The 12573-nt window shown below is 37.3% G+C and overlaps 1 protein-coding gene across 5 annotated transcripts in view; it reads left to right on the plus strand.

The window, feature by feature from the left end:
* LOC109419299 (uncharacterized) overlaps positions 1 to 12573 on the plus strand; it is a 65196-nt gene that overhangs the window by 49657 nt on the left and 2966 nt on the right. For 4 of the 5 annotated variants that reach the window (XR_009996333.1, XR_009996332.1, XM_062846014.1 and 1 more), the window contains exons 5-8: positions 1807 to 1972; positions 2037 to 2242; positions 3978 to 4163; positions 5612 to 5650. Coding sequence is in view for 3 of the 5 variants with exons in the window: in XM_062846014.1 (XP_062701998.1) it covers positions 1807 to 1972; positions 2037 to 2242; positions 3978 to 4163; positions 5612 to 5650 (597 nt within the window). In the remaining 2 variants the exon portion in view is untranslated. The remainder of the gene's footprint in view (positions 1 to 1806; positions 1973 to 2036; positions 2243 to 3977; positions 4164 to 5611; positions 5651 to 12573) is intronic. The other variant, XM_062846015.1, reaches the window with a different exon arrangement.

The raw sequence follows: 12573 nt of genomic DNA on the forward strand, positions 1-12573 counted from the left end.
CTGATTCGCTCTCTATACGGTCACTTACACCAGCAAAGATTCAATCCTACAAACGCCACACACGGTCGCCCTAGTGGATATGATTGTCATGCCTTTTTTTATTACCGTAATCCGGGGTAACATTGATCAGAATTTTCCATCTTTCTTGAATAATTCTCTTGTTAAGGCAAACGTTACATGTTTTATATTTTTAAAACAAGTACGGGCCCTCTAAGTATGTGTTAAGCTACTCGAAAAAGTATTGTGAAACTTTAAAACATGTTTAAATAAGCTTTTTAATCTAATTTTTTATTTTGTAAATTTGGGGTAACATTGATCATGTCAGTGATCAATGTTCGTTTGTGTTGAAAATACCCTTACTTATTAAATTCGGGGACGCTGATTTCGGATATGTTGTCCAAATTCTTACAAGTTTTGTACTTTTTGAGTTATTTAAAGATTAAAATCCTCTAAACTGCGAATAACGCCTAAAGCTAGGCAATGGCTTAAGAAATTTTGAACAGATCTGGTGGTAGATGATATACGGTTACCTCCAAACGTTCACACAATAGATCCTAGACAACACACCTCCTGCAGCGCTACGATGCCGAACTCGTGATCCTTCAACAAATCAACAAGTATGTGGGTGCTTCTGATGAAGTTGAGAGATCTGCAGTTACCATTCGTTTCTGTATGCTATTATGGGCTTTTCGGTCATTTTGTTTCTACGGCTGCCTTGCGCAGAGCCGGCCAACAAGCCCCTAAATTTCCGGAGGAACATGATGCTTAGAATAGCATAAAATCCCTCTCTGGCACTCGGTCGAAGATAAGTGTCTCTTTACAAGAGAAACAAACGCTGCTGTTTTAGCTGCTCAGGCGTGCACAAGCAAGCCCCTTCTTCTCTCTTAACCTATGACTAAAGTTCTTAGCAGGGTAAGTTGCCCGACCTGTCCTATGCTTCCTTGTACCCCGACCGGTCCCATGAGGGTTTGCTGGGTAAAGAACTAACGACGACAGTCTGTTAAGGCATATTAAAAGTTTAGCAAGCCTAAGTTTTTTCCTTCGATGCTATATGTTTTGTCCTTTTCTGCTTATGGTTCCATTTAACAAATTCGCCACCATCAGAAAGATATAACAGAGAAAACAGACGTAACATTCACACCTTTATTTTCAAATTAAACTTACGCGCGGAATATTTTTTAGCAATGCTGAAACTATGAATGAGGTGTCGATACTATAAAAATAGCAAACTCGAGCAAACGCGATGTGAACGCCACCAGAGGTTGGTCACGTCTACTTCTCTGTGGAATCGTAAAGACTGCAAATCATCTGCCTACCGTGCCTTTCAGTTAGTTTACCTGCTCCTTCCGAGACGTTTGATCGAATAAAATGTCGTTAACAAACAACTGGAGAAGTAATATGGGCTGAAGTCATGGTTCATTAAGCTTCGCGATATTAATCATTTTTCGTGTCTGCCTGCTTGTGCAAACATGCAGAGTGAATCCAAAATTCAGTCTTCTGCCGACATCCGCAACATAGAATTGCTTGGTAGCTACTGTGCTAAGGATTGGTTCTTTTCTGTGATTTTAGTCATTTTATAGCATAGGAAGTATTAAAATCAGTTTCCAATATTGAGAAACTCGTGACATAAGGTTTAATCTACCGGTTTGTAGGGAGAGTAACTAGATCAAACTGTTCAATGATCAGAGACAAAATCTACAAGAAAAACAACAGAGTGAAATTTTCATTGAAAAGATCGGTTAAGGTGGTGCTGATAGCAATTAGTTGTGTCATAGTAATCGATTAATCTATTTAATTTTCTATCAGGATCGAAATGGTCCAAATTCTCCAGGATCTCCACTGAAATCACCTACTAAGATTCCATCATTGCGGAGGCCAGAGAGCATAACTCCCCAAACAAGATCGAGAAGCACTTCGAAGCAACGTCTTACTGCTAAAACACCAGAAACTCCAACCGAACCATTAATTAAAAGTAAGTGTTGAATTGGATGGTCGGTACCCAACCCGTCCTTGACGATCTGTTTTTCCCCTAACAGAAGTACCAATGAATAAGATCCAAGTCGGTGCAGCTCCTTCGCCGAATTTGAAGGTGGTTAGATCTAAGATAGGATCGTTAGAAAATGCAACGCACAAACCAGGCGGTGGACACGTTAAAATAGAAACCAAGAAATTAGACATCAAGGCAGCTCCCAGAATCGAAGCGAAAAACGATGCTTACGTTCCCAAAGGAGGCGATAAAAAGGTGAGTAGAAAACTTTTGGAGTACTAATAGGGTGCGTGTACCAATTATGGCACTACCTAAGGAAAGCTATTTATACAAAAATAACGAGAAGACCAACGAATGTCATCAATAAGTTAAAAGACAGCTTAGTTCCCATACTTTACAGGAAAAATATAGAAACGGAGCCAAAACTACTTTTAGTATTTATTACAGCGTGTGCCAATGATAGGAACCCTGTACCAGTTATGGTTACATTTTTTAACTTCGGTTCCTTTTCGCACTATTTGCATGCATTCCTTATGGGGTTAGCCATAACTGGTGCACTATGGCGAAAAAGGGAGCAAGGAAGCCGAAATTTTAAGGAAAATGATTTATTTCTACCATGATTTGAGGAAAATGTGGAGTTTAAATGAGTGCGACTATCTTTTGTAAACGTGATCTGTTGTTCACAAAATTTGTCTTGTTGATTTACATCGTTAAAGGGTGAAAATCAACTATAGCGAATAATTGGTACTATAGCCATAATTGGTACACTTACCCTAATAGCTTATTTGGGATCGCATAATTAATTGTAACTTTTAATTATAATTTACTTGGATATGAAAAATCAAATTTTAAAAAATCAGTGAAATCAAGGGACAATTTTTCATTTATTTTATTTTTTGTTCAAAATTTAATGAGCTGTAATAAAAATATTATATTTTAGACGTGAATCTTGTATTTTGCAAATTGATTTGAATGAGCTGAAGGAATCTTTCTCTCTAATGTTCCCTTCTCAGTATGTTATCCTTGACAATAAAAGTAGGCCAATACCAATATATGGTCAGTTTAAAAGAAAAAAAAATGAAACAACTTTTTTTGAATATACTCAACAAGTTTTGAAAAAATCGGCTCAAGTTTTTAAATCAATGCTAGTTTCTCACTTACAATTTTTTGTTATTTTTTACATTTACAATAATCATTGATTGGTTCGACACTCTAGGTGTTGACATGTGTTATGTTTCAGTCAAGATGAAAACAAATGTTTTGAATCATGTAATTCCGTCAAATTCCATGTGGCCTTTCATGAGCCGCGTAGACTTATAGGGGTCTGGTTTATTTTTCTTCTTCTGGTTTATGTTTCTGACTAAAGTCTTCGCTCCATACACAATTACAAATTTTTGTATGAACAAAAGCCTTCGAGGAGGGAGGGACGGGATCTGAGATGGCCAAATTTTCGTCTGCGTAGCTTATGAGCAGCCTCCAAGGTAAATCTAGATCATGTAACTTTTCTCTTTTTCCGTTAACAAATGCTCCTTGCCATGGGAGGCCATTTCCACGCCATTCATCTCAGTCCCAGTCTCTCAGTGATCACAGTCGCTAAGGACAACGCACGTCACACCGACATCCCTTACATCTCCTGTATGTTAGTAAGGACGTGACCGGCGCAGTTACGGACTTGAATATGTTTGAAATTTTATTTGTATTTCCTAATTAATTTATTAATTTATTCGTTTATTATTGATTGCTTTTTTAGGAGTTGCATACTTTTTTTTTCACTAGTATGAAAGTTACAGTCCATTGTACAATAAACTCAATTTGGCAGTTGGCAAAGTTGGCAGGCAGTTGAGGGCGTAAAGTGTTAGGTATACCATATTGATACTATTTCTACGCGATTATTGAGAAAACCCATATGGAGACGCATGGTTGCTGGTCTCTCCCGGAAAAAAAATCATAATTTACGCAAATGGACTCTAACCATTATCTCATTTCACAGATTGTAACCACGAAGCTGACATGGAATGCGAAGCCCAAGATAGGCTCGCTAGAAAACGCCAGCCACAGACCAGGTGGAGGTGACAAAAAGATTGAAACGCTTAAAATGGACTTCAAAGACCGTGCCAGGCCGAAGATTGGCTCCAAAGACAACCTGGGATACCAACCGGGAGGTGGCGATGTCAAGGTAATGAAAAGACGCACCCAATATCGATCGTTCGTACTGATGGCTCACGAATCCAATCGGTGGGATCTTATCTATTGATGATAACGGGTTGCAAAAAAGGGGGTGTTCTTTTGTCTGGATGTAGGTATATAGAACAGTTTGGCTAAAAATGGCATTTTTTAGGTATATCATTGGGGTTTTAACTTCTATTGAGGCAATTTTACATTTTCAAAGGATAAGCCTATGACCTTAACTATGATTTCTACAAAAGCATCAAGTTGATAATTTATAACTTCTCCTGATCCGGAAAACTTTTGAATGCATAGTCGTATTAACTTCAAGTTACGGTCGTTCTGGTCGATGAAAGTTATCAATCAGAGGGAATAGAATAGGAAATGCTCAAACCGATTGCAACACACGCTATGTCCAAAAGGAAGTATTATGAAAAGTGAATGTACCTCAAATATTTTTCGATAGAACCGTATTTTTTTACCTCTAGATTCAGAATATGTGCGATTTAAAATCATCTATCTTGGGTTTTTTCCCATACATTTTTGTATGGGATGAATTTGACCTTAAAATGACTTTTTTCGACATTTGTATGGGAAAGTAGGAAACAAATCAAAAATATTAAAAAACCCAAGATGAAATATTTTAACCCGCACAGATTCTGAAACTAGAGGTCCAAACCTATAATCCTAGAGAATAACATTTAAGGTACATTCATTTTTCATAATACTTCCTTTTGGACATAGCGTGCAACATGAGAAGAGCTCAACTTGCTGCACCAAGTTTTGCAACCTTAGTTAACAGTTGAGCTTATGGTATATAGTCAGTGTTGGATGTGTTAACAGCATGTTACGCCAAAAGCTAATGATTTATTTACTGACACTGCATGCAACAATCAACGTAAATACCCTATTTGAATGAAATCACATCGCCTTAGCCTAACAGATTTTTTTCGCTCTAGTTCATATTTCATCTTGACAGTTGTTTGCGATGCGTAACAAGGAACATCTTGGTCGTGCTGTTTGCATAGTAGTTGCTCTTGACTTTATCTCGCCTCATAAAATTTCGTCAATCAACCAAAAAATATGCGCTCTTGTTTAAATCCGTAGAATGTTGTGTCAGGGCTCGTGCCGTGCATTGGACGACACACCCAAAAGTCGTCTGCTGCCTATTCATTCATTAGCTACACAGTGTAGGTAGAACGTTGATGAGAAGCTAAGCGATCATAAACCAACGAACAAAATGTCACATACAATTCCAGGCACATCCGTTTCAATAGGAGTATAACAGAAGCTATAGCAGCCATCGTGGGTTTTAGAGTTCAATAGTCATGAGTCATTCGACCGATCAAATCTTTCCATTTCATTGTTTTCTTCATTCCTTATACTTAATAATTTGTTCTATACCATACACATTTCCCTTATACAAATCATAACGCCTATCTTGAATATTCTCGTAAGCCTGGAAGTGCCATCATTGTTGAGCAAAAAAGAAGAGCTGTAAGTAATGATTGTATTGAGCACGTTTATAAAAATGTTGCGTATTGGACAGCCGTAGAACAGTATCTTGTGTCGTATTGCAATCATACTTGTTTTTTTTTTCAATCATTGTTTCCGGATTTATTCATGATTGTTAATCATCAACATTCATCCCACCGCTACCAGCAAACGTTTTGCTTATTATGTTAATAGTTTGAGCAAAATTTAACAAATATATATTATTTAAATAAAAGCACACTGTATAAAACTACACATTGCATTGTTAAAGCGAATAAGTGTGCAAATATCTCCCTCGATGAATTCGATAAATGGATTAGCAATGATCAAACATGTTATACAGTTGCGTCACCTATAAGCTTTTACCACTCACCGAAATTTTGAACTGTTTGACCCTGTTGAAGAAGATTAATTTTGTAAAAATTGTACACCGGATATAAATGATAGATTAGATAGTCCTCGACGAGATGCGGATGAACTGGATAGCTCACCTGTACAATGTTGCATATCTTCCATCGTTACTTCGCTCGTCTGGTCAGCTAGCTAGGAAAGCTGTTATCATTTATAATTTTAGTGTTCTTCATATCTTTGCTTACCACTTTAAAGGCGATGAAGACGTGGTGCGTTGAGAACTGTTATTTATGGCCTTTCTGGAGAATTTGACGTACGTTGAATACCTGGGCCGTTGGCAACCGTTGATGAAGTTTCTATTTGTGCTATTGAAATACGACTGTATGGTTGACTCTCTCGATTAACTGCTGGACTTAACTGCTCGATTAACTGCTTAACTGAGGAAGACACTATCCCCGTGTCGAAACGTCGGGTGACTAAAACAACTCGTTTTTTAAATCCCAAGACTGCGTAGCCGTTAATCGAGAGAGAGTTTCTATTTGTGTCATTCCTTGTTGCAACATTACCGTCCATGATATGTTCTCCTTCTCCAAATTGTTTGGATGAGAATAGGATCGTAGGGAAATGAGAAAATATACCATGTAAAAGAGACACTTTAAGTCATTGTCCAGTTAGAATCCGGACGCAGATAATCACTTTTGTCTCAGAGGTTAAGCAAAACAAAGATAATTTACTGTAGTTTAATGGAAAAATATCATTGAAATTATTTGATTAAATTTTAAAACATTTTCTCATTTTTTCCGTAATAGTTCCTTAAAAATCTGCAAAATGGTAGTAAATTTTAACATCAACCCCTTCGGCGTATTTGTTTAACAATCGGGTTATCTCTGTAGTGTTTTGAGACCCTCTACCAGTCTGATTAGGATTCCAAAGAAACTTTGCCAAATATTTCTCTTCTTGCGAAATTAAGGGCAATTCAGTGAATTCTAAAGAAGCGAAATTTGAGTGTTTTTTCGTTAATAAACACTATCCAACAGTGATGACACCACTGCACATCTCAAGCTGTCGTGATAGCTCACCAAAGTAGCTCAAACCTCTACAGATCCTTCACTCTTAGAAAAAATCATGTCAATCCTGAATTGCCTGTTCAACACTTTTTTGACGAAAATAGAACAGCAGAATTATCTCGGTAGCTTCGGTAATCGATTTTATTGAGGCTCAGTACACCAACTGTCAAAACCGGGTGCAAAAGGTAAACAAAGTAGTATTCAGCGATTGTGCGATATTTGCCAGAAAACCGTTCGCCAGAAAACCATTTGCCAGAATGTACCATTTGCCAGAATACTATTTGCCCGAAAGTACCATTTGCCAGAATGTACCAATCATTACCTAAGAATTAATTTCAGTCCATTAACATAAAAAATGTCGTCAGTTTCAATCTTTTACAATAATTTGATATGTTCACCGCTAGGATGATCTCTTGGTTCGTTTCGATAAAGAACGACTAGAACTAGAACAACGAAAACAACTGGAAATGATTCACCGGTAGTTATTAAGCAAAGAGAAAATCGATGAAGAGATATCGATCATTACAGATACGCCTGTATGATACTAAGCTCGAGACTACGATGTAACTAGGCAATAAGTGCATAGGTCCACAAACATCTGTATATGGTGAAAATACTGCTGATCGAAGTACATTAGGCCGATTGGTCAATGGATAGAATGGTGATCACGAATCGCTATTCAGTGATTATGGAACAGGAATCGGAACGGTTTCTTAAATTTGTTCAGCTTTCCAATAATTAGCTGATACTTCGACAATGATTTTTCATAAGGGCCTAACTGACTTGATCGATTTCTCTTCGTCGACTCTCTCTTTCGCTAATAACTTGAACAAAACGAACAAAATCATTATTCTTTTTGTTTCTATAGCAACATGCAGTCGTCTTCTTCGCATTTCAGCCAAAAAATCTTTGGAAAACTCAATTCACATTCTGTGATAACACAAAGAGAGGATCGATGAAGAGAACTTGAAAATGTCAGTTAGGCCCAAATGAAAAATCAGTGTCGACTTCTACAATATTAATATTTCCGTATTGTTTTACCACAATCAACAATTAATGTCAAAATCTAGTCTTACTAACTAAGAAGAACAGCCTATGTTTAAAAGAAGGCAAAATTCACTAGTTGAACATCAACGGTTTCTATGCAAAACACTATTTTTATACAACTAAACTAATATCTCCCCAAGTAACCATGGTGCTGAAGCCTTTTTGCGTGCAGATATACGATGTATTTAGAGCCATCATTACTTTACATGCAACTTTAAGGTTGATTTAAAGTGGAAATGGTCAATTCTAAAATCAAATTAAGATTAAGATTATACTGGTATAATCTTAGTTCAGTCGCATAATTGCCATTTTCACTTTAAATCAATCTTAAATGTTCATGTAAAGTAATAATTGTTCTAAATACACCCTGTATCTGCATGCAATAAGGCTTCAGCACCGTGGTTACTTGGCTAGTTCAAATAGTGAGTTTTTCCTTCTTCTAAACACAGGCTGTTTTTTCTAGTTTCATTGTAAGACTAGTTTTTGGCATAAATTGTTGATTATGTTAGAACCATAAAGCAATATTGGTATTGCGGAACTAACAGTTTAATTATTGAAAAAAAAAATAACAGATCTTACACCCGTTTATTGTTCCTATATTTAAAAAAAGGAAAGATTCATGGTTAAAAAACAGTAGCTCCAACTTCAACAATTATTTTAACAGCATAAAAGGAGAAAACGACAAAAAATATGGCCATTCGGCAAAATAACTTTTTGATCAAATGACATTCGACCCAACGGCCTTTAGTCGAATGCCCTAACACCATTGATATTAAGATTCTATAACAGTAGTCGGAGCGCCATTAGCCATAATACCAAAGCCCAAATATGTTAAGCTCACTTATTACAATTACCGTGATAAGAGAATATATTGGTTAGAAATGGCACAAATAAACTAAGAAGTTCATCCAGAAAGAACAGCAGATGATTAAAAGAAGGAAAAAAACTATGCTGGAATTATTAAAATTAATTTCCTCAAGAACAAGCTATTTATAGCATTTGATCAAGTGATATTCGGCCTAATGGTAATGGCTTTCGGGCAGTGACAGTCAGGCTAATGGTATAGATGAAACCGTCGCTTGAGTTATTATTTCTGTGTATTTTACTCGTTGCTTCCGAAAGGTTTTTGTTTATGATATTCGATTGACTTAAGACAATTCCGGATAATTTTGCTGTTTGGCACAAAAAATATTAATTAAAGAGATCATGTTATTGTTATTGTCAAGAATAAGCTTAAAAAATTACTTTCAATTGAAAGCAGGGAATCTTTGAAAAATATTAGTAAAGCCAAAAATTCCATATCAGTAAAAGCTGGGAATGTGTTGAAGAAAGGAAAATCTTTGATGAGTATGGATCAAATTCCGTCAAAATAATATTTGATCAATTGGATCCACATCATGATCAATTTCTCCATAAGACAAATTTGTGGAAATGTACTAATTGAAAAAATAAGCTGTTGCGCGCAATAAAATATTTGAATAACATAACAGATTTAATGTATTGTGAAGTTTAAAAGGTATGATTCCACATAATTTTTTTGCTTCAGAGTGATTTGCCCTTCTTCAAACTATAGGTTTTTCTTTAAAAGTTACTCTAAAATCATTTCTTGTTTGCTCTACATCAGTTCCGATAATTTATTTAACTTTGGCATATAAATCTGAACAAAATACAATTTTACATTTTTACAATCGTTATTGTGGGCTAATCGATCCCAAACAAATAAAGAACACGATTTATTTTTCAATTAGATTTTTTTAAATTATCATTAGATTGGGAACACGTCTGGATTGAGAACTTTGGAAAATTTCTGGGAAATTGTACTTTCTGGGGAATGGTACATTCTGGCAAATGGTTTTCTGAGAAATGGTATTTTCTGGCAAATGTCTTTCTGGTCAATCGCACAATCGTATTCAGCTGTTCTAATGTTGCCAAAAATTTACCGAACACGGTATTCCAAATTAAGTGTGTACATCGAACCGTCTCTGAAGGAATCCCTGGATGAACCTGTGGAGGAATTCCTAAAGAAATTCCTGGAGGAATTCCTGCAGGAATACCTGAAGGAAACCCTGAAAGAATTCCTGGACAATGTTCTTGAATGATTTTTTTTATTCGTGAATTTTAACGTAGGCTAATTCTTCACGGCTTGGATGAACGCCTGGAACATATTCTGGAAGAAATCTTGAAGTAATCCCTGGATGAACTCCTGGAGGATTCCCTAGAGGAAATCTGGGTGGAATCCTTGGAGAAGATATATCTTGAGGGATTCCAGAAGAAATCCTTAGATAAATTTCGGGAGAAATTTTTGGAAGAACTCCTGGGGGACTTTTTTGAAAAATCGCTGGAGGAATCCCAGAAGCAATTTTTAGAGGAACCTCAGGAGGAATTCCTTGGATGATTTTCTTGACAAATTCCTGGCGGAATCCCAGGTGGAACTCCTGAAGAAATCCCTAGAAGAATTCTTGAAGACAATCCCTGAAGGAATCTTAGAGGAATTCTGGGAGGAATTCCTGGAGAAATTTCTGAAGAAATGCCTAGAGGAATTCTTCGAGAACTATTTCTGGAGGAATCGTCGGAGAAATTTCTGGAGTAATTCCTAGAGGAGTTCCCAGAGGAATTCCTGGAGGAAACCCCTGAGAAATCCCTGGAAAATTGTGAAGGAATGCCATGAAAACCCCTGGAGAAATTCCTGGAGAAATTCCTGGAGGAATTCCTGGAGACATTCCTGTAGGAATTCCAGGAGGAATCTTTAGAGAAATTCCTTAGGAAATCGCTAGAGGAATTTCAGGAGGAATCCCTGTATACATTCCATGGTGAATCCCTGGAGGAATCCTTAGAGAAGCCCTTGGAGGAATTCCTGTAGGATTTTCTTGAAGAACTACTGGAGCGCTTTCAAGAAAAAATCCTGGAGAAATCTTTAGAAGAATTTCTTGAGATATCTTAAGTTGACTACCTATAAGAATCTCTGGAGAAATTCCTAGTGGGATCTCTAAAGTAATTGCTATAGGAATTCCCGGACGAATCTCTGTAAGATTTGTTAGAGAAATCCATGTAGGAATTCCCAGAGGAATCCTGGGAGAATTTCTGGAGGAATCTCAGGAAGAATTCCTGAAAAAATCCAGGGATCAATTTCTTAGGGAATTCAAGAAGAAGTTTCTGAAGAAATCCCAGCTGGAAGTACCGATTCATGGGCTGTAATCGATTTCATGCTATGGATCGCTGTTTCCATCTCCTGCAATGATAATGCTTCGGTGTTGACACGAGTAATGCCTCGAACTCTTGTCGGATCATGCTGATGACAATAGAATAACTAGCCACAGAAGTCCAATGTCGGGACTATTCGTGTGACTAACATCTAGTTTGTCACGCCCTTACAGCGTCAGTAACGGAACTAGAAGTGTCAAATCAATTTTATTTACCAAAACAAAAGCGCTGACGGGTTACGACTCTGGCTACTCATGTTTTAGTACGCTCTATCACAGCTTTGTCGTTCTTTCACTCTTCCATCTTTCTCCAGGTGTCATCTGTAATCAACTGCTTTCACTGGGTGCGTATTCTCGCCGGTGGCAGTGCAGGCTTTCTTGATGGTGCCTGATTGATCTTCTACGCTTCTTCTCCTCTTGTCGGCGAATCCTGGCAATGGGCAGCCGTATCATGCTTATTAGGAGATGATGGACGGACGTTTGAATGTCGGCGCTACGTTTGTTTCGCACATCAAGAAGGCTTTGTTTTCATTTAGAGCTGATGCAGATGGGACGATTTTATTTCCCGTAACGCCACCACAGGAAACCCAACACTTGTCGATGGGGGTTATAAGTGATTCCCCATTCACCATGTCATTGGGTCAGCAATCTCTGCAAACAGGTATCCGTTCCCTCCCCCCATTTCTCCGAGTCCATCCCAAGTAACAATGTGAGGTCCAGGTAGCCTTGTAGAAGTTTTTCAATCCGTCATAAAACCTTATATCTTTTAATTCGATTTTATGATGGTTTTAAGAACCTCTTTAAGTCTATTTGACTTACACTTGTTACTTGCACATAGCGTCCAATGACGGGTTCATAGTCCTAGTTGTAGGAACCAACTTTCGCGTTGAAGTCACTTAGTCAACCAGTGATCGCATAAGATGTTAAAGTGGTGGCGATTGTGTACATTTTACATGCGACTAACTGGAAGCATGCACACATATGGCCTCCGTTTTATCATCTTATGCCACATCTACGATTAATGACTGTCTGGACATACTTTTGCTAGAATACAAATATAAATAAGATTTGACAAAAACATTTTTGGAACGTTGGGAATATTTGTTGTTGTATCCCTGTATGTCAGAAAATAATGCTACTATATAGATACCATGAGCGTAAAAAGGTTATCACAAGCTTTCATTGTAAAGGTATCAGCTAAAAGATCGTGTAATTGCTTCCAATTATAAACGCACCTGCAGCACTAGAGCAACGACGCACA

Source organism: Aedes albopictus, chromosome 1 (genome assembly GCF_035046485.1).
Source record: "Aedes albopictus strain Foshan chromosome 1, AalbF5, whole genome shotgun sequence".
Taxonomy (NCBI): Eukaryota; Metazoa; Arthropoda; class Insecta; order Diptera; family Culicidae; genus Aedes; species Aedes albopictus.